This window comes from Protopterus annectens, chromosome 5.part0 (assembly GCF_019279795.1).
Source record: "Protopterus annectens isolate FY-2018-M chromosome 5.part0, PAN1.0, whole genome shotgun sequence".
Classification (NCBI taxonomy): Eukaryota; Metazoa; Chordata; order Ceratodontiformes; family Protopteridae; genus Protopterus; species Protopterus annectens.
The window spans coordinates 507,137,654-507,159,354 of NC_056735.1; the positions used below are offsets into that span (position 1 = coordinate 507,137,654).

The 21,701-nt window shown below is 40.5% G+C and overlaps 1 protein-coding gene across 18 annotated transcripts in view; it reads left to right on the plus strand.

Moving 5' to 3' along the window:
• The window catches only part of ROBO2 (roundabout guidance receptor 2), a 1,870,921-nt gene that overhangs the window by 1,350,561 nt on the left and 498,659 nt on the right, over positions 1-21,701 (plus strand). For all 18 annotated transcript variants that reach the window (XM_044072440.1, XM_044072432.1, XM_044072427.1 and 15 more), the window contains one exon: positions 15,352-15,476. In XM_044072440.1, coding sequence (XP_043928375.1) covers positions 15,352-15,476 — 125 coding nt within the window. The remainder of the gene's footprint in view (positions 1-15,351; positions 15,477-21,701) is intronic.

Below are 21,701 nucleotides of genomic sequence, written 5' to 3' on the forward strand. Positions count from 1 at the left end.
AACCAGAAATAAATAAATATATGTTTTTGATTCTGAGCTTTTATTCTACTATTATTTATATAACTGGCTGAATTCTTCAGCAAAGAAATTGAGAGTTTCAGTATCTGGCATTCTGCTAGTGTTTATAAAACTTCCAGACAGAGAAAACCATCCCTGAAAACTGGAAGCATCAGCTCTTCTTAAAATCCGAGGTTTGCACTATGATCAGTCACTCTGGGCTGTTGGTCTTTCTAGTGTTTACCTTGCTCATGTTCATCATTAGTTTTATCCTATTAGGGTCATATCACAGCCCTGTTCAGGTTAAAGAGCATAATAAGGAAATTAATACATTTTTTTTCTCTTCATTTTCCCCAACCAGCAACAGCTTTTGTGGGCCCCCACACAGCCAAAGATAATTAAGCCCCCACCCCCGCAGCCACAGGTATTGCAGGTATTAAAGGTACCTAAAATGGCTATATTGTTAGTTTTAGTAGAAAGACCATCCATCGGTAGGGTTTAACTAAACTAGGGCCACTATATCAGTGGTAAAATATTTAATGGAATTGTGAAACCCGTTACTTGATAAAACACTGTTACTATAACCAGAGATATCTTTGAATTTTAAAGGAGATATAAATAAGAGTTATTACCCAACTGGTTTATTAAGTACACAAGATTGCTGTATTAGCCTTTGTTAGTTTGACAGACATGTTACAAAATATCAAGATAACTTGCTGTGGTTGGGGGCCCCCCAGGAACAGAGGGCCCTCAGCAATCGCAGGGTTTGCTGGTGCCTAAAGCCGGCTATGCCATCCTCAGAACTTCTCTTTTGCCAATCCAAATACCATCTTTGACCATCGGTTTGCTCATCTGAGTTGTTGATTGCTTTACATGAGTGTTCAGATAAGTGCCCTTTTGTTTTTTTGTTTTCTTTTTTCTATTTACCTTTACTACTGCTTTTCTGTCTGAGGTTAAATGTCATCCAGGAAAGGCAAGTGCCATTGTGGAAGACAAATTCCACATAAAGATTCCCACGACCAGTGTCTGTTTTGTTTAGGCCCTAGTCACACCTTCAGTCTTGCTGTATATGTCAGGCATTTGTTCCCAAAACTCTGCATAGCCACCTTCATTCTCTTAATATTTTCTTAGAGAATCAAAGACTAAAGAGGTTAGGATGCAATATTATGGATGATACATCAACCTGTTCTGCTAAGTGAGCTGTTCTGCTAAGCCTGTGAAGAAGACTAAGAAGTTCAGGCTGGAAGCTTCACCTGCACCTCCATTTCAGGATGTCCTTCTCAAGGCCAGTGAAGGCCCGGGGCTGATTTAGAATTTGGCTCAGATTCCTTAGTGGGAACTGGAGTGGAAGTCATCAGGGAGTAAGTCACTGGCACGTCCTCAGAGGTGTTTCAGAAGTCCATTTCAGATGAGCAGGGAGAACCTAGGCTCATAATATCAGAAGGCCTTTGAGGTATTCCTCAGATCTTGGTTTGGGAGGAAGTGCTGATGACTGATGACTGTTATAGAATGCAGGCCTACGTTGGGTCCCTCCACCTTCCATAAGGCTGCTGTGCCCCTTAGAAAGAAACAAAAAAAAACATTTTTTTGCTACTCAGGAACCTCTGCCTGACTGACTGGCCTTCACACCGGGATTATTTAATGCCTTTATGGATTTAAAGCCTCCCACTGGTGTTTCCCTTCCTAGACCACCTTCTAATTATTCCCATCAGAAAAGGTTTAGGGAACAAGTTTTATTTTTGCATGAGGATTCCTAGGAGGATGAGTCTTTGGCATACTCTGCCCAAATTTCTTCCCCCCTGGAGTATGCATCACCTGAGGAGGAAGCCAATAGAACTGAGTTTCCTGGTGATAACATCGTCTTTGGAGAGACTATTCCAGACTCTCAACCTCCTGCTCCTAAATGGCTAGATAGTTTCTATAAAGTTCCAGAGGACTGCAAATTCCTTTATAAATGCCCTGCTGCAGACCCAGAGGTTGTTTCCGTAGCTACTAATAAGCCATCCAGACTTTTTACTTCCACCTCTCTTCTCCCTTCAGACAAGGAGAGTAAAACCATGGAAAGTCTGGGGAAAATGTATAGTTCAGCTACTCTTGCCTTTAGGGCAATTAACTAATAAACCCATATGAATAAGTATGCTTTAGCTCTTCTTTCTCAGGCCTGTCAGCTTCCATCTGATCTTCTGGATTCAGATGTTAAGTCTTGGATTTCCTCTGTTTTGGAGGCATCTTCCCAGGTTGTACACCACTCCATTAGATGCAGTTATGATGCCATTGAGCCATCTGCCAGGGCTGCCGCCTCTGGTTCTGTATTAAGGAGATACTCCTGGTTTAGGCTCCAACCTCTTCCTGAAGACTTCAAGGACACTCTAATGGATGCACCATTAGATAATAATGCCTTGTTTGGTAATGCAGCTGCTACCACGTTCAAGTCCCTGCAGGAAAAAAAGTAAAGAGATGCAGGATTTAAAACATATCTTTGTGTCTTCAGTTCCCAAATTCCAAAGGAACTACCCAGTTAAGACTGTTTTTATCAGGAAACAATCTCAAACTTACCCTTCCAGAGGTAAAAGGGGTGTCAGGAGACCTGCTGCTTCCAAACCCTCTCAGCCTTCTTCTTCTTCTCAAAAACAGTCTTTTTCCAGGCAAGCCTGGTAGTCTGTGACTACCTGGCTCCCCGTTGACTCATTCTCCTCTCTCAGCACCTTAGTCTCTCCCTTACAGTTTGGGAGCACATCACTCATGATTCATGTTTTCTGTCTGTTATCCACAAAGGATATTTTGTGGCTTGGAAAGCTCTTCCTCCTTTCATGGAAATTCATTCCTCAACCACCTCAAGAACAACTTCTTTTTTTCCTAGAGGAGCACCAAGAGTTTACATCACAGAGAACTATCCAATAAGTTCCACTTTCTCAAAAGGGAAGAGGTTTCTACTGTAGGATGTTCCTGGTTCCCAGGAAAGATGGCTCAAGGAGACCCTTTCTGGACCTTTCTCACCAGAACACCTTCCTAAAGGTCCCAAACTTTCTTTTGCTTTCCGTCCAAACTGTGTTTCCTCTCATTCTTCCACAGACCTATTTGGCCTCCCTGGATACCAAGGATGCCTACCTAGATGTTCCCATTCATCCCTTTTACAGAAAATGTTCATGTTTTTCTGTTGCTTCCTCACATTTTCAGTTCTGTGCTTTGCCGTTTGTTCTCTCTATGGCACCAAGGGTATTTACAAAATGTTTAGCTCCTGTGATTGCTTTCTGCAGACTCCAGGGCATACAGGTCTTCCCCTATCAGGACAACCTGTTGCTACAGGCATCCCTACTGGAGACCTTGATTCACAATCTCTTGTTTACTACTGCTCTTCTTCAAAGGTTGGGATTCACGGTCAGTTTCAAAGAATCCATGGTCACCCCTTCACAGGACCATGTCTTCCTGGAGTGCAGGATACAGACAGATGTCATGTTGACCTCTCTTCCTCCACCTCTAGTCAGTCACTTCAAAGACCTTCTCCCTCTGCAGTCTTTGACAGTTAGGGAGTTTCTCGCAGTCTTTGACAATTAGGGAGTTTCTCAAGCTTCTAGGTTTCTTGGCTTCTACTTTTCCCATTCTACCCCTTGCCAAACTCCACATGAGAAAGTTTCAATGATAACTGACATCAGTTTGGATGCAGCATGCTCACCCACTAGACTTTGTTGTTATTCTACTTCCTTGACTAAAGAGGGAGCTTCTTTGATGGATTCAGCAGATTACCCTTTACAGGCTATTTTGGCATGAGAACTGGCAACTCATTACCAAGTCACTTTGCAGGCAGTGTGCATCTCTTCCAGTCAAAACTTTGTGGCAGACACTTTGAGCAGGTCCATGACTCAGTCCCACAAATGGATGCTTCACAGGGATGTGTTTCTGGACATTCTTCACTGGTGGGGTACACCTGAAATAGACCTTTTTGCATCCCCTTTGAACAGACAACTTCCAAAGTTTTGTGCCAGAGTTTCAGGTCCTCTGGTATGGAAGGTGTATGCCCTATCAATCTCTTGTAAGGGGATGTTTCTCTATGCATTCCCCTCATTACCTCTTATTCAGAAACTTCTGCTGAAGATTCAACAAGACAAACCAAAACTCTTGCTTGGTACTCCCTTTTGGCCAAGACAAAATTGCTTCCCTCTTCTTCTGCATTTCACCAAGGGCAATCATTACAAGTTACCTCACAGGATAAAATCTCCTCACAAGACAAGAGATCATTCATTACCCTCAGTTGTCAGCTCTGCAACTCACACTGTGTGTGATAAATGATTGATTCCTTGTAGACACCTTTTCCTTGAGGATGTGCTTAGGGTGCTGCAGGAGGTCAAGAAACCCATTACTAGGAAGTCCTGCTTATCCAAATGGAAGATGTTTGCTTTCTGGTGTCTTTCATATAACCTAGACCCACTAAATGTGGACATTCCTTTGGTTCTGATCTAAACTTTTAAAGGCGAGGTTGGCTTATTCTTCTGTGAAAACTCACCTTTCAGCTGTTTCTGTATGTCTACCTTTGTCTCCCCCTTTGATATCCAGATAGGAGGTTTAACTTTTCCTTAAAGGCACCCTTCACATCATAACTCCCAGGAAATCCCTGGGATCTTAATTTTGTTTTGCAAAAAAATCACTTTGGGTCCTTTGAGCTTGCAGGAGCAGCTACTCTGCAATATTGTACTTGGAATACTGTGCTTCTTTTTGCTATTACTTCAGCCAGAAGGGTGTCTGAACTACAAGTCTTGATGGCATTTCCATCTTTCCTGGTTTTCCATAAGGACAGGGTTTATTTGTGTACCAATTTTTCCTTTATGCCCAAGGTTTTGAATGAGTTGTCACTTAATCAATCCATTAACTTGCTCACCTTTTTCCTCTCTCCACAGTCTTCCAGTGATAAGATCCTGCACACCTTGGATGTGTGCAGACAACTCAGATTTTAATTGGATAAAACTAAAGCTATCAGCAAATATCCAATATCCTAGACCTGGTCATTACCAACATGGAAAACCGATGCTCCACACCTATCAGGTCTGACCATAAGCTAATCACCCTTGACATACAAATCCCTCCCCCACTCCCCAGTAAGGAAACCTCCATAAAAACTTCTCCAACGCCAACATCATGCCACTCAAGTCAGAAGTGACAAACTTCATGACACCCATGCAGATGGGAACTGAAAGTTTGACTGCTGAATCCTACTCAAAGGGACTGTACGAGCACAGCCACTCGTGCATGAATCATGCCTTCCCAAATAGAACCAAGATGCTCTCCTCCAAAAAAAGGAAGCCAATCTGGTGGTCCCCTGCCATAAACAAGCTTTACAACAAAAGGAAGAAACTGTTGCAGAAAAAAGGAAAATCCCAGGATGCAAAAAACTCCCTTACCAGTCTCAGTAAGAAGCTGAGATCCCTCATAAAATCCTCCAAAGCTAGTTGCAAAAATAAAATTGCCAAAGATTCCAAAGACAACCACAAGGAATTCTATAGCTATGTCAAGAATCTAAATGGCAATGTTCAGATCTGCTCTGAGCTACAACAGAATGGCATTAAATATACTGATCCCAAGGATATTACCAACGTCCTGGCAGATCGATTCAGTGTCAACTTTACCCCCCTCTTACCCCCTGAAGGGCCCATCTCAATACCAAAAGATTGCCAAATGCTGGTAATAATGGCCACACAGGTAAAAAGCGCACTCTTCAAAAGCTAAAAATACAGCATCCATGGGACCAGATGACATCCCGGGCTGTGTACTACATGAACTACAAAATGAGCTGGCACCTCACCTAAGTGTCATGTTTAATCATAGCCTCACCTCAGGCTTCGTGCCCACTGAGTGGCGCACATCTGCAGTTATCCCAGTGGAACTTATAAACAAAGAACTGACATAACCCATACTGTAAAAGTAGCTAACTTCAAATCCAGCTCCAGACAACTGACAAGTGGAGTACCACAGGGTTCAATCCTGGGACTGCTCTTGTTTGGCATCTACTTCCCTGAAGTACTGGCCAACACTAAGGGACTCTGGCTAACAAAGTTCACAGATGACTGCAAACTGGGAGCCATCATTGAATCCCCAAATAATGTGGATATTCTACAAAAGGGCCTTACAGAAACAGATGCTTGGTGTCAGAGCCATGGGACTCAAGCTCAATGCCAAGAAATATATAGTTATCCCCTTTGAGAAAAAACATGTACCCGTGAATTACCACATAGATGGCAGTATACTAAACACCGAAAGTGTGATAAGAGACTTAAGGACACAGGTGTACAATGGTCTCACCTTTGATAACCACACAACAGTCAGGAAATCCTTCTATGTGGCACACCTCATCACTAAGGGTTTTTCATCCAGAAAAATGGAGGTCATTGTCCCACTGTACTCATCCCTCATTAGACCCATTATTGAATACAATGCCCTGTTTGGTATGTACCTCTCAAGACATCTGCAACAACTAGAAAGGCCACAGAAATACCTCACTAAAAGATTCACAGGCCTAAAGCAGATGCCCTATGCTGACCGTCTATAAAAATTCCAGCTATACTCTGTCGCATATCATCTACTCAGAGGCGATCTCTGCTTAACATACAAGGCCATGTCAATCCTAGAGCTGTTGGACATGCTACACTTAAAGAAATCCCAATCCCTCAAAGCCATACACTCCAGGGATCTAAACCTTGTCATCACAATGAACAAAACATGCTGGAGGGATAGGTTCCTGACCCAGAGACTCCCCAGACTCTGGAATAGACTGCCTATACAAGTCAAGCAGAGCACCTCTTTGGCCCTCTTCAAAAGGAACCTTGACGATTGGATGGGAGATAGGGAATTCATCTCGGAGACTCAGGAAAGTAAATACTGTGGGAAGAAACAGCCAGGGAATTGTTATGGCTAGGCTTGTACAGGCCCTAGGGCCGATAGCCTAGTACCAACCTATGAACCTAAATTTGATCAGCTTTTTGTCTCTTTTCATCCCAAGGCTCTGGGTTAAGCTTGATTCCAAGCAGACTATTTCTTATTGGCTTTCTAAAGCAATTTATTTCTGTTATGTTTTTCATCGTAAAAGTCTTTCTTCTCCTGTTAAGGCTCACTCTACAAGGGCTGTAGCTTGCTCTTGTGCTTTTTCAAAGATTTGGATACCTCCTCCATTTTAGAAACAGCCACTTGGACTTCTGTGCTTAACTTCACTAAACTGAATGATAATGAGTCATGGTGTTAGAGGTCTGTCAGCCCAATGCAGCAGCTACACATAAAGAATGTGTGTTTAGGGTCTCTGAATGGAGAGATGATAAATCAGCAAACAAAGTAGAGCAGTATTGCTGGAATTGAATTCTTCCTCAAGTCTTGGTGAGTGCCTTCACGAGGTGGATCCTGTTTTTCAGAAAATCTCACCAAGATGACATTGATATGTAGACTGTATTTTATATAGCATATATCATAGACAGAGTAGGATAAAAGATAAAAAAGATAGCTGGATGCACAAGACCAAGGATAAAAAAGTGCCCAATCCTGGTAGGAGTACTGGTGTCAGGACTGGAAAAAAATGACAGTGTAGAATCCTGAAGACATGGAAACATTTCTACAATGGGACTAGGACAGGTCCAGGGAAAGGATGCCCACCCCCCCCCCCCCATTGTAGAAAGAAGTAGCAGTCCACAAAAATCACAGAAATTGATAGGCCAAGAAAAGAGCCATACAGACGATAGAGTGGATTAATGAGGATGAGAAAGAAATTAGATATTGTTATTGTTATGCAAGAAGCCCTGAATTTCCAAACAGAAGACATATGAAAAGATTAAGAGAGAAATTAGAAGAAAGAAAAATACTTCCACAAGAAAAACTGTCAGAAGCTTTCAAATGGAAATTTGTGTTCCTTAGTACAACAGATCCATGAAAAACACTATATAGACCAAGAAACCTTGGGCCATTTGGAAAAAGAAGTGACCGAGGAAATGCAAAAATATAAAAAACAACATCTATAGACTTTTGAAAGGTATAAAAAGAGAAATATTGACAAGGGAAAGAAAGATGGATCTGATATGGTGCAATATTTATGCCAATAAGAAAGCCAAATTAATCAAGACAAAAAAGGCAGCCCCAAAAATATTTGAAAAGAAATACAGGCAAAGGTTTCCAAATAGAAAATTTTGAAATAAAAAAATAAGATCAGAAAGAGGGAACAGAGCAAAAGATTAATAAAATAGAAGTAAAAAAAATAGAAGCTGAAGTTACGGAATACTTGTCAAGTGAAGGATTTATTGTAGAAAGACTTACATAGGTTATATCACAGCATGATGGAACAAGTCCCCAAAATAAGGAGAAACAGGATGAGAAGGAAACATCTGAAGAAGAAATATGGACATGGAAGAAAAAGAGATTTAGTCTTGTGCAATATTTATGAAAAGGAGAATGCAAAACTAATCAGTACAGAGGAGCACCAAAGATATTTGAAGAGGAAATACAGAGAAAGGAATCCAGACATAGAACATTTTAAAATACAAAAAATAAAAAAAACAAAGATGAAAAGCAGAAAAGATGATTAGTAATAGAGAAGTTAAAGAAATAGAAACTGAGGTTATGGATTACCTGTGAAGTGAAGGATTTAATATAGAAAATTTAACTCAGATAAAATCACGGCAGGATAGAGCAGTGGACACCCAAATTAAGGAGAAACCAGTAGAGCGGGAAGCATCTGATCAGTTGCCATATGAAGAATGAAGATACTTTGGAGCCTTACATAGGAAACCAGTACAAAGATTCAGTTGCAGTTTGACAGCAAGGGAAGGAATAGGAAACTGTAGCAGTTCAGTGCAGTCAATGTTGTGGAGTGATAGGCCAATGAGTTCACATATGAAAGAACAATGGATGACACAGAATTATGCTCTGAAACTTTCTATAGAATGCCTGTAGGAGATAGAGAACAAGGAATGTACCCTCAGTTTACAAGAAAATGATCTAAGAGAAAAGTTGCTTGATTTAATGTAGATGGACAGACATATTAAGATAATTGTAAGAAATAGACTACAGAAAGTCAATAAATCCAAAAAAGTTAGAAAGTTGATAAAACAAATGAAGACAGTAATTAGGACTGTCCATAGAGATTCATGAGATATAACAGAAGAAAATAGGGTACATTACTGTGCAGCTAAATTAATAACAGATAAAGTCTTACCACAATAACACAGGGTAGTACGGGAAAGGGAGGGGAGAGATTGACCACTATCATGAACATATCAAATAGAGAAAACTATAAAGCAATTAAGATGAGAAGTGTCACTATTAGAAGAGTATAAATGAGGGAACAGATCAACAAAAATGCTGAGAAAGCTAGACGTGATAAAAGCAACATGCAGTATTATAAAAGATCGGGATCTATTGTGCACTGTTACAAATAATAAAATAAAAATATCAGAAGATATGTAGATAAATATAAAGGAAAAGTACAAAATAAGCAATTTATAACTGACGCAAAAAAGTTTTATACAGAATTGGGAAACAAGGCAAAAGTAGTTGAAACAACACCAAAAAAAAAAGAAGAAATAGATACATTTTAGAGAAATATCTATGAAGATCCTGTGGAACATAACAAAAATGCTAAATGCATAGAAGAAGTAAAAGAAAGAATAAGGAGTTTTAAGGTACAGGATATGAAATGGGATGACGTAACGGACAGAGAGATTGAAACAAAGTTTAGAAAAACTCCTCAATGGAAAACCCCAGGCCCAGATGCAGTGCCTAATATCTTGCTAAAAGTATTAACGTTTACATGAAGATTTAGCCATGAGTAATGACTGTCTATATGCATACCCAAACAGACACCACCTTGGTTAACAACAGGAAAAACAATACTCTTACTTAAGAGTGAAACTGCAAGCTATCCTAAAAACTATAGACAGATAACGTGCCTTCTGATGACATATAAACTATACACTGGAACTGATGCTAATAGAGTTTATAGTCATTTAGAAGAAAACTCAATCATGGCAATAGAACAAGAGGGTAATAAAAGAAAGTCATATGGAACAAAGCATCATTTGCTGTTAAATAAAGTCATAATGAAGAACTGTAAAAAGGGGAATAATCTAAGTATGGCATGGATAAACTACAAAAAAAGCATTTGACAGTATCCCACATTTATGGATAAATGAGTGTTTAAAAATGTATTAGATACACCCTACACTGATTGATTACGTTATAGCAACCATGAAACAGTGGCAAACCACTTTACAGTTAAGCTATGATAAAAGACAAGTTATTATTCCAGGGGTAAAAATTCAAAGGGGAATATTTAGGGTGATTTTCTGTCACCGCTGCTTTTTTGTCTTGCCCTTAACCCATTAAGCTGTCTACTTAACAAATTAGGTCATGGCTATGGTTTGGATCCCAGAAAACAAGGTGTAAAGATTTCTAATCTTCTTTTTTGTAGATGATTTAAAACTGTACAGTTCATCAGACAAGGAACTGAAAGCACAACTGCAAGTGGTCAAAACTTTTTCAGATGATATAAGAATGCATTTGGCCTTGATAAATGTGCAAAAGTAACCTTTAAAACAGAGAAGCTGCAGCATCAGTAAAATGTCAGTTTGGGACAAGAATGTGATATAAAAGAGCTTGAGCAAGAGGGAGTGTATAAATATTTGGGAACTGATAGAGGATCAACAATAAAACATGAACAAATGCAAACAGTACTTAGGAAGGAATATTTTAGAAGACTAAAAATTGCTGCTGAAAACAGTGTTGACATCTAGGAACAAAGTCCATGCTGTAAACCAGTTTGCTCTTCCTGTCCTAACCTACAGTTTTAGAGTGCTTGATTGGCCCCAAAAGCTGTTAGATAGGATGGACAGGAAAACAAGAAGGATGCTTTATGCTCATCAAATGATTTATAAAAATCAGTGCATACCAAGACTATATGTTCCCCATTCTGAAGGAGGTATGGGCCTCCTAAATATTGATTACATGTATAGATCTGCAGTCATGGGAATGCATAGATATCTGCTGACCTCACAAGACCCAAATGTAGTGAAAGTTTTGAAACATGAGGAAAATAAGTCTAAGATGACTTCCCTGCTTAGTTTAGTAGAAGCATGTCGGCATCAAGCAGGAATGGAAATTAAACCAAAAGTAGATAAAAATCAGGCAACAATTGAATGTGCCAAAAAACAAAAGAAAGAATATAAGGTGAAGGGCCAGATGAGAAGGGAAGAAATGTGGAAAATGCATAAATATATTTGCAAGTATAGAAAACTCTTGGAAACGGATGGCCATGGTGGTGCAGCGGTTAGCGTTGCCACCTCACAGAAAGAGGTTCTTCGGTTCAATTCTCGGCTGGGGTGCGTTCTGTGCGGAGCCTGCATGTCCTCCCTGTGGTCGCGTGGGTTTCCTCCAGGTGCTCCAGTTTCCTCCCACATCCCAAAGACATGCAGTAGGTGGATTGGACACTCTAAATTGGCCCTAGGTGTGAGTGTGTGAGTGTGTGCCTTCTATGGAAGGTTAGGTGCCGGGCTGGCAACTCGACTCTGTAAAACTCCACTGGCAATCATGAGCGGACAGATGATCCTCTGTGGCGGCCCCTAACTGGGAAAAGCCAAAAGAAGAAGAAGAAGAAAACTCTTGGAAAACATCATGTTGATCAGGATCAATCACAGGAATGGTGAAGGAGAGGTGAATTTAAACCAAAAGATGAAAGGTTAATATTGGTGGCCCAAGATAGTGGACTACATACATGCTGGTTTATATAGTCTATTGAACATATAGGAGAAACAGATAAATATAGGTTTTGTAAAACAGAATTGGAAACAGTTGCACATCTTGTTGTAAATGTGATATACTAATGGCAGGACTGTATACTGAAAGGCATAATAATGTGGCAAGACCATTGCACTGGGGATTGTGCAAACCTAATATTGAGATAGCTGAAAAACACTGGAAACATAAGCCACAAAGCATTACAGAAAATTATGAAGTTTGTATCACATGGGATCACACGTTACCAACAGTTCAAAAATGGATGCAAGAAAACCAGATATAGTGGTCCATGAAAAGAAGACAAAAGTAGCACTGATCATTGAAATTGCTACACCCATTGACTACAGTACCAGGATTTACAGGCAGAAATGAGGGCAATGTGTAAGAAGGACACCCAGACTGTTCCAAAAGTAGTAGGAGCAATGGGTCTTATAAAAAGGAATTTATAGCCAGTCTAAGATATGTAACCGATAAATATAACTCCATGCGACTTGCAGGAGTCATTACTGGGCACATTGCAAGTGCTGTGAAGAGCACTTCTGGCTAACATCAAAGATTGAAACGATACTTATTTCCTGAACTTTAGTGATACATTGACTTAGGAATGGGGTCCATTCCCATCATCATATTAGAAACCCAAAAGACTGGAATAAATTAAAAAAAGAGTGTGTCATTCAGAAAGAGGGTTCCAAATTGAATCCTTATAAATAGTTACGTAAGGTCTCTGGCACACCAAACCTGATCTGTGAGATCCATCATACTTGGATCCTCTACACATGCTTGACATGAAACTGCTTGAGCATCACTTGCTTGCAGAAAAAAGAATGACATAATGCCAAAAGCTTTTTGCCACAGGAAATCAGTGTCTGTCTGATTTATATTTTTTTGCTGGCAGTGATTCACTTCTTTGGGGAGATTTCTCCCTTAACTTGGTGGAACAATGGAGTTCACATAAATAAGTTTGGGGGTATGGAATCTTGTGCAGTGGGACTTTCTCAGTGGCAAAAGAGGAGGCTATTTTACCGTTTTGAAATTTTGGCTTTTTTTTAATGTTTCTTTGGAACACTGACTTTCAGAAAGTTGGTGTTTCATAATAAAATAAGAAAGGCTTAATAACTTTGTTGTCTCCATTGGTGTCACTTTTAACTGATGTCATGCAGTTATGACACTACCTGAGCTGCTCTGTGTATCAACAGCTAGGAATTTTTGTGTTATATGCATCTAACCTCACAGGCAGCATTTCTGTGTTTGTTACATCTACAGATGGCAACCATAGTAACACTTTGTAGTAACATACAGTAGACTTCATTCACAGAAGTAAAGGGATATACTGAAATTCAGTGTATAAGGTTGATTTACTGAGCTCTTCGCCAAAACTTTTTTGACTCAGTCAGTGAACTGTGAGGCTGCAGCCAGCATAAGCAACTTGTGCTGTATTGGAGGCTGTTTATGTTAAGTTCAAGTAATTTTATGAGCCACAGTCAGCTTACATTATACCTAGCCATATTTATCCCAAGTTCCCTCCTTTCTCGGTGGTCAGCTGAGTGAAATTTGTAGAGCTAAGGTCTATGGCAGTTAATAATGACTTCCTCTGTCCAGGAGGGACATGGGTGCCATCCCAGGACTGAATTTGCAGTCACCCATCCATTGATTTAGGTTGCATTTGAAGAGGGTTAGGGAGGGGCTCTGTTTCACATGAATTGTAAGCTTGTTACAGAGAAGCTCTCTCTCGAGCATGCCCTGTTCATGTCAGAGGCTAGGTTGAGATCCCTGGAGTGAGTGATCCTTGTGCAGTTAGATTTATGAATGTGTAGCATTTCCGTCAGGGGTGGGTCAGAGACTGCCCTGTAAGCCAGGCACAGGTCACCCCTTAGCAACCTGTAGGAGACAGAATACAGTGATAGGGCTTTCAGTCTTTGCACATGAGTTGTTTTTTTGTACCCTGTAATTTCTTGGTGAGAAACTTCTGTGGTCTCTCCAGTTGTTGTAGGTGTCTGGTGAGGTACATGCAAAAGGAAGCATAGCACTCAGTTATGGGTCTGATGAGGGCTGAATCTAGATGTGATGCCTTTACTTATAAAATGTACCACATAGAAGGCTTGTCTTACTACTGTGAAAACATGCTGGTCAAAGTTCAGTTTACTATCAGATCACATACCACTGTTTCTATACTTAGGGAGTGCTGTCTATAATGTAATAGCAGGGATGCCAGCTTTCCCAAAGGGAATAATAATGCATTTTTTGCATTTAGATTTAGTCTGTGACTTTGGCACCAATCATTTGCCTGCATTAATCCTATCTGCAGTTTATATAAATATATATATATATATATATATATATATATATATTTTTTTTTTTTTTTGGTACATTGATTTTAAAAAAGCTGGCATTGAACAGCTGTAATATGTATACTTGCTTGCTTATTTTTCCATACTTACATTTCTACAGTATAAGTTAAATGCAAATTCAGACTTAATTTTGTAAGCAAACTCCCCGATATGAGAATTTTCACCACCTAGAGATGTATACTGTAATCCTGAGGTTACATTGCATTATTTCAGATTAAGGGATAAAATGTGTTTAATCGATGTGTGTGTGTGTGTGTGTGTGTGTGTGTGTGTGTGTGTGTGTGTGTGTGTGTGTGTGTGTGTGTGTGTGTGTGTGTGAGTGACATTAAGTTAACATGTTCAACTCTAAAATGATATCTCAATCAGCGCTAAAAAAAACTTAAAACTACTTGCTCTGATAGGTGTAATATTTCTTATGCAAACCAAGAGATCATGACATTGAAACAGGTAAACAACAGAGCAAATAATATTTTACGAGACAAAAGAACTCTCAATGTTTTATGCAGTTTGTTATTGTATTTGCTTATTTTAAGGAACTTGACATGTTAATATAAATTCCTCAAGACGTGCATGTTTTGAATGAGTATATACATTTTCAAAATGATGTGCAAAGGAATGTAACCTTTCTGAAAACTTCCAGACTTTATTTATATTATTCAAGAGTAGATACTGTGAGAATATTTTTTTTTACCTTAAGATATGCACATACTGAATAATCAAAACACGTACAGTGTAATTTGCCTAATAAAGCTTGTCTATGATGCAGAGTCTGCAGATAATGTATAGTTCTTTCAACATTTCAGAGTTACATAGTAAAACATAGCATACAATGTCAAGCTAATGATCCTGTTCAGAAAACAGGCATGGCAACAGTTCATTTTATTACAGTTCCAATTTATTGGTGAATGCAGTTCTTTAATGGCAGCTGGATCAGAGCAGACATTCCTGCAAGCTGTTAAATGCAAATTTTACACATTAGAGAGTTACTGGTAATTGCTGTTTCAGGAGAAACATTAGAAAACTGTCAAGAAAAAGAATTACATATTTAGTGTTGAAATGCTTGATAAATTAAAGCATAGTTATACTCAAGTGATTGCTCATTTTGAAATGAGTTTCTGCATTTTGAATCAGTAAGAAACACTAAAGACATTTGGTTTCATTTCCTAGTCATTTTGTATCCTAGACTCACTACATGCTAATTCTATCCTGGCTTTGGTTTGCTAAAGTGTGGCACTCTTTTACCTTGCAGCACCACCACAATTTGTTATCAGACCACGGGACCAGATTATTGCCCAGGGACGGACAGCAACATTCCCCTGTGAAACTAAAGGGAACCCACAGCCAGCTGTCTTTTGGCAGCGAGAAGGAAGCCAAGTAAGTTTAGTAGTCTATTTTCTTATCTAATCAGATCAAAACTTAGGCGCATGCATCCACAGTGGAGTGTACATAAATTCCCAAAGTTATGTATTTCTTAATTTGTGAAGTATCTGTCCTAGACCGTTTGTGTATATGTGTGTGTGTGTGTGTGTGTGTGTGTGTGTGTGTGTGTGTGTGTGTGTGTGTGTGTGTGTGTGTGTGTGTGCAAGTGTGTGTGTGTGTGTGTGTGTGTGTGTGTGTGTGTGTGTGCAAGTGTGTCTGCGTGTATCTTCCATTGAATATAAATATATATATATATATATATATATATATATATATATATATATATATATATATGTATACATATATGTATACATATGTATGTATCTGCATGTGTATATGTGTATGTGCTCACATGCATGTATGCTCACATGTATTCATGCACTGCTAACCAGCACCATGCTGTAGAGGGATAAAGCATGAATCCAGCCCTGATGACTTGAAAAGTAGGGGTAGCACTGGAAGTGCTAGTGGCCAGGGTGGGGGTGAGTGTCTAATGTCAGCGTGTCTGTCCTGGCAGTAGGAGGCAGACTGATTGGTGCAGTACAAATGCTGTATGGATATGTACCTGGTTTTGACAGGTCAGTAATGGTAGACTTCATTGAACATGCATGCAAAAGAAGCATTGTGAGGTTCGATGGTGATACGGCTGAGCATGTTGGCCACAGTGGGTGGAATTAGGCTTTCAAGGAACCACCTTTGAGCCTCACTTTGATGAATAACGGGACTGTTTGGTGGGGGTATCAGCTATTTTTCCAGCCTGGGACTGTTAGGGTTTATGTTTGAATGCTGTAGGCTGTAGTCTGTGTGGATGACAGCAGACATTGAAGCCACTGGGATGACAGTGTTCCCTGTCACAGTTTACTAAGCAAAGCACTTGGTTTTGGCAAAAACAAACTCACTACTTGCTTGGATGATTTCTCCCACCACTCAGCTCTCACCATGGGGGGATTGGAAACATCCTCCTCTTCCAGGAGTATAATTGGCCTCAAGAACTTTTGTGGGACAGATCATTGTCGAGAGGGAGGCATAAAGAGCCTTCAAAGAAGCACATAAAGTCACATACTGCTCATTAAGGCAAACGTGTCTCAGGTTAATATGGTTTAATATTTATCTCGTCAACACACATATAGCCTTTCAGTATCTTCTTTCTTTTCTTTATTGCTGTTTAATGCTAATTTATAATGAAAATTGTATAATATGTTGGAGCTTTTCTCCCTGGAGCTCCGCTGAAAAAGGGCTCTTAAGCTCAGTTGGACAATCCCGGTCAACAAATGTAAAATAAATAAATGTGCTGCAGTCCTGGCTGTCATATATTTTTTTCCTGACATCATACTTGATGGTAACACATATCTGACACTTTTTCATGCAGGGTAATTTTCCATGTGTGCGTAATGTGATAGTTATCTTGCCATAATTCTTACTCCGTGGTGTGCACAGATCGTGGCAGTCAGAATGCATTTAACTCAAAGCATGTTTATCCCATAGTGATTGTAGGTTATTCTTTAAACAAAAAGCTACAGAATTTTAACTCAGCAGTGAGTGTTATCATCCATCTAATATCATCCTATACACATATGATTTTGCATATCAAGTAATTAATGAACTGCTGAAAGGTTTAGCATCTTATCTTCAATGTAAAAGTTTATAAGAGCAGTTTTCCCTGAAAATGTATATATCTATAGTAAATCTTGTTAGGATTGTCTTGGATAATTGGAACACACAAATACACACATATGTACATATGCATGTATTTATGTATGTACAGAGAGTAGATACAGATATATATATATATATATATATATATATATATATATATATATATATATATATATATATATGTAGAAAGATACTGTAGCTAGCAAGTCAACACATAAAGCACTATTACAATTTTATATACACATATATATATATATATATATATATATATATCTATATATGTTAATAGGTTGATACTAGGCTATCTTCCCTAGGGCATTTATAAGCCTAGCCAGAGTGTGTTTGGCTTTCACCACCCTTTTAGATTAGTAGACTGTGCCTTTGAATAGTAGGTCACAGAAGATAGCCCTTTTAAGGTTAGTTTACTGTGCCGCTGTCTAGCAGGGACACAGAAGAGATCCCAGGGGTAAACTTATGATCTCCCATCCACTCGTCAAGATTTCTCTTGAAAAGGGTCAGTGAGGGGCTCTGCCTAACTTGGACTGGGATTTTGTTACAGAGTGAGGGGAGCCTCTGGGATATGAATCTGTCCCTCCAGCATGTCCTATTTATTTCTGTCCTGAGGTTTAAGTCCCTGGAGCGTGTAGCTCTAAGGGATTTGGATTTCCTGAGGTGGAGGATGTCCATTAATTCTGGGTTGGACATGGCTTTGTACGTCAGGCACAGATTGCTTCTGAGTAGGCGGTAAGCAACTGAGTAGAGCTGGACTTTCTTTAGCCGAACTGCATAGGGCATCTGTTTGAGTCCCTTGATCCTCTTGGTGAGGTACATTTGGGGTCTTTCCAGTTGCTGCAGGTGTCGGGTAAGGTACATCCCAAATGGGGCATTGTATTAATTTATGGGCCTAATGAGTGATGAGTAGAGGGGCACAATGACCTCTCTTGATCTAGATGTGAAACCTTTCGTGATAAGGTAGGCTATATAGAAGGTCTTTCTAACCACTTTGGCAACGTGATTGTCAAAGGAGAGATTACTATCTATTTGGGTCTCCAAATCCCTAATTACTTCTTCTGTACTTAATGGATTACCACCTATGTGATAATTTGTGGGCACTTTGTTTTTCCTAAAGGGGATGACTATGCATTTTTTGGCATTTAGCTTTAGGCCATGGTTCTGGCACCAGTTATTCGTCTCTGTGAGACCCTTTTGGAGGATGCTTGTGTCAGCCGGAGAGTCGATTATGGCACCCAGTTTGCAGTCATCTGTGAACTTGGTCAGCCATAGTCCTCCCATGTTAGCCTGTACCTCAGAGAAATATATACCGAACAAGAGAGGTCCCAGGACTGAGCCTTGTGGGATGCCACTTGTAACTGGTTTAGAGTCTGACATGGCACCTGCAATTCTGACCATGTGGGTTCTATCCCTGAGCCAGTTTGCAACCCATCTTGTGACATAGGGGTTGATATTTAAGCTGGTGAGCTTATTTATGATGCCCGAGTGGGGTATTGTGTCGAAGGCTTTTGCGAGGTCCAGGTAGGCTGTGTGGACTACCTTCCCTTTGTCTATGGCCTTGGTAACTGTTTCAAAGAAGTCGACCAGGTACAAGAGGCAAGATCTGCCCTTAACAAAGCCGAATTGGGTAGGATCCAGTGTCTGGAGGTTCCCAATGTCTTTGTTTATGAGTTCCATGATGATACACTCCATAGCTTTGCAGACCAGGCTAGTCAGGCTTATAGGGCGATAGTTTCCTGGGTCCATTGTGGCACCACCTTTGTGGAGCGGGACCACTGTTGCTGTACATCATTCCTTGGGTACATATCATGTAGTAAGACTGAGAATGATCAGTGACTTTATGTGAGGGTTAAGTTCTTCTTGGAGCTCGTGTAAGACGCAGCCTGGGACACTGTCCAGTCCCATTGATGCTGTGTTTTTTGCTTTGGAGAGGGCAGCACTTACCTGTTCATCTGTGATGTCAGGGAGGCTACACTCTGTTGGGATAGACATTTGCTCTTTTAGGGGGGATGAGGGGGGGTTTGCACTGAACCTGTCTGCCAGGATGTTGGCAATGTCTGTGGGTTCAGTGTATTTTTTGTCATTTTGCACTAACTCAGAGCATATCTGAGGGTTGCCACCCAGGTTCCTGACATAACTAAAGAAGGCCTTCTGATTATCTTTAGTGTCTTGTGCAATTTTTCTTTTGAAGCTGGCCTTAGATGATTTTATGAGGGATTGTAGTTTCTTGCTAGTACTGATCAGAGATGCCTTCCCTTTTTGGGAGTTTGCTCTATCATGTAGTAGCTTCCTCCTTCTGTTGTATAGCTCATTTATGGCCGGGGTCCACCAGACAGGTCTCCTGCCTTTGAAGGAGTGAGTCTTGGTTTTATTTGGGATAGCATGATCCATGCATTCCTGTAGGTGTCCATAGAATGCGTTTGTAAAGGATTCTGCGGTTTGAGCCGTATTTTCCACTGGCCTGGGGGCTTTGAAGGAATCCACCTCGGTTTTGAGAACTGTGAAGTTTGCTTTTGAGAAGTTCTTCACCGTGGTTTCCTTGGCTGATGGTGGGGACGGGATATGGATGTCCAGTGAGATTAATTTATGGTCTGACCTTACCAATGAGGGGTATACCTCTGGTGTGGAACATAGAGTCCCCATGTTGGTGATGACCAGGTCCAATATGTTTTCCCCTTTTGTGGGGGTGGTGACCAGTTGTTCCATAGCATTTGAGTTTATAAATTCTAGGAACCGTTGGGCGAGGGTGTTGGGGCTTGAGGAGTTTTCCCAGTCAATGTTTGGGTAGTTGAATTCACCCAATATAATGGTGTTTGGAGAGACCTTCATATTCTCCAGTGTTCTCAGGAAAGCCGAGTGGGGTTCCTGGGTGTGGGAGGATGGTCTGTAGCAGGCTACAAACTGAAATGCAGTTTTTCCCACTGTTAGTTGCACATGGATGGTCTCCGATGCTTCATGCAGTGCCACTAACCTGGAGGTGTGGGTATCTTTGATGAAAATGGAATCTTCCCCTCCTTTTGTGGTTCGATTCGAGTTTTGGGGCCAAAAAGCAAGGTATGAGGTATAACCTGGTAGTGCTGCGGTGCTCTCGGGAGCCTTGAACCAGGTTTCTGTTACTGCACAGATACCGATATTCTCCATACTGAGGAGAGCCTCGAGTGTGTGCATCTTGAGGTTTAGACTTCTGGCGTTGAGCAGCATTACCCTTAGTTTTTTTTTCATTGTGTTGTCTGTGGACGTGGATTTGTCTTTTGAGCCTTGCCTAAAAAAGGCACTATGGGGGTGGCAAGAGCCTTAGCCAGTATTTGAAAGCCCAGGGGTGACAGGTGCAAGCCGTCCCTAGCGAAGCAACGTGGCTTGTCGAGCATGTCATCCCAGGCTGACAGACACTGGATCCCCTTTAAATGACACCAATACTTTAGCCAATTGTTAAAATTGATCTATGTCTCCTTTCATGTAGTCCAGGGAGGTACGTCTCAGGTCATTCACACCAGCATGGACAATGACAGAGTCATACTTGTACTTGCTTTGGAGTGACCTGAGTGCATGTGTTATGTAGCAGATCCTGACACCGGACAGGCAGCTTACAGTGACCTTCTCCTTGTTCAGTCTGGTGAGTGGGATGTCAGTCTGTCTGACAATAGAGTCACCTATTACAAGTGTATTAGGTGTGTTGTTTAGCCTTAAGGGCTGTGACTGTGTGGCATACTGACTTTTTGAATGATGTGATACGTGGGTATTGTTGTGGGGTAGGGGTTGCTTGGATGTCTACTTTGGAGGTCTCTGCTGCTTAGGCAGATTTTTATTTAGAGCCTCTGAGTATGTTTTTGTGTGTTTATGTGTTTGGTTTGCTGATGCGGTAGGTCTATGTGAGACTGGAATTGTGGTGTGTGTGGTTCCCTTCTCCTCCTGACTGACTGAGCCAGTACTGGGTTGAGAGAGCTCACCCTCCAGTTTGGCTATATAGTTGCATCTCTCACATATATTTGAGCTTGTAGGAAGGAGGAGAGGGTGGTCTGTGTACATAAGGCAATTGTAACATTGCCTCAAAATTCCCAGATTCACCAGCTGGACTGGAGAGTAAACCCAAAACTGACCTTTAGACATGCCAGAATAGTATAAGGAACTACTTTTTGACTGATCAGAAAGGACCAATAGGGAGCCAAGTATGTAAAAGGAGTATAAGTGGGTGTAGTGCTTTAGTTTATTAGTGTTTACTTATAAGATTACTTATAAGAGCAAGTGTAGGCCTTTAGGATAAAAATAGAGTGCTTACTTTGGGATTTAGATCAGTTCTAAGGGAAAAAGTGAAAAGCAGACGTTGTGGAGCCGGGAATAGTTTAAACCTGATTAAAAGGCGCTGCCCGATGCTGCGCTATGCGCAAAATCGCACAAAACTACGCAAATGCAGGTTTTAAAGCAGGGAAACTGAAAGAGATAGGAATTGACCCAAAATGGCCAATAAGCTACTAGTTTCAGGGCTGAAACCACTCCTCCAGGGACAGATAGGCT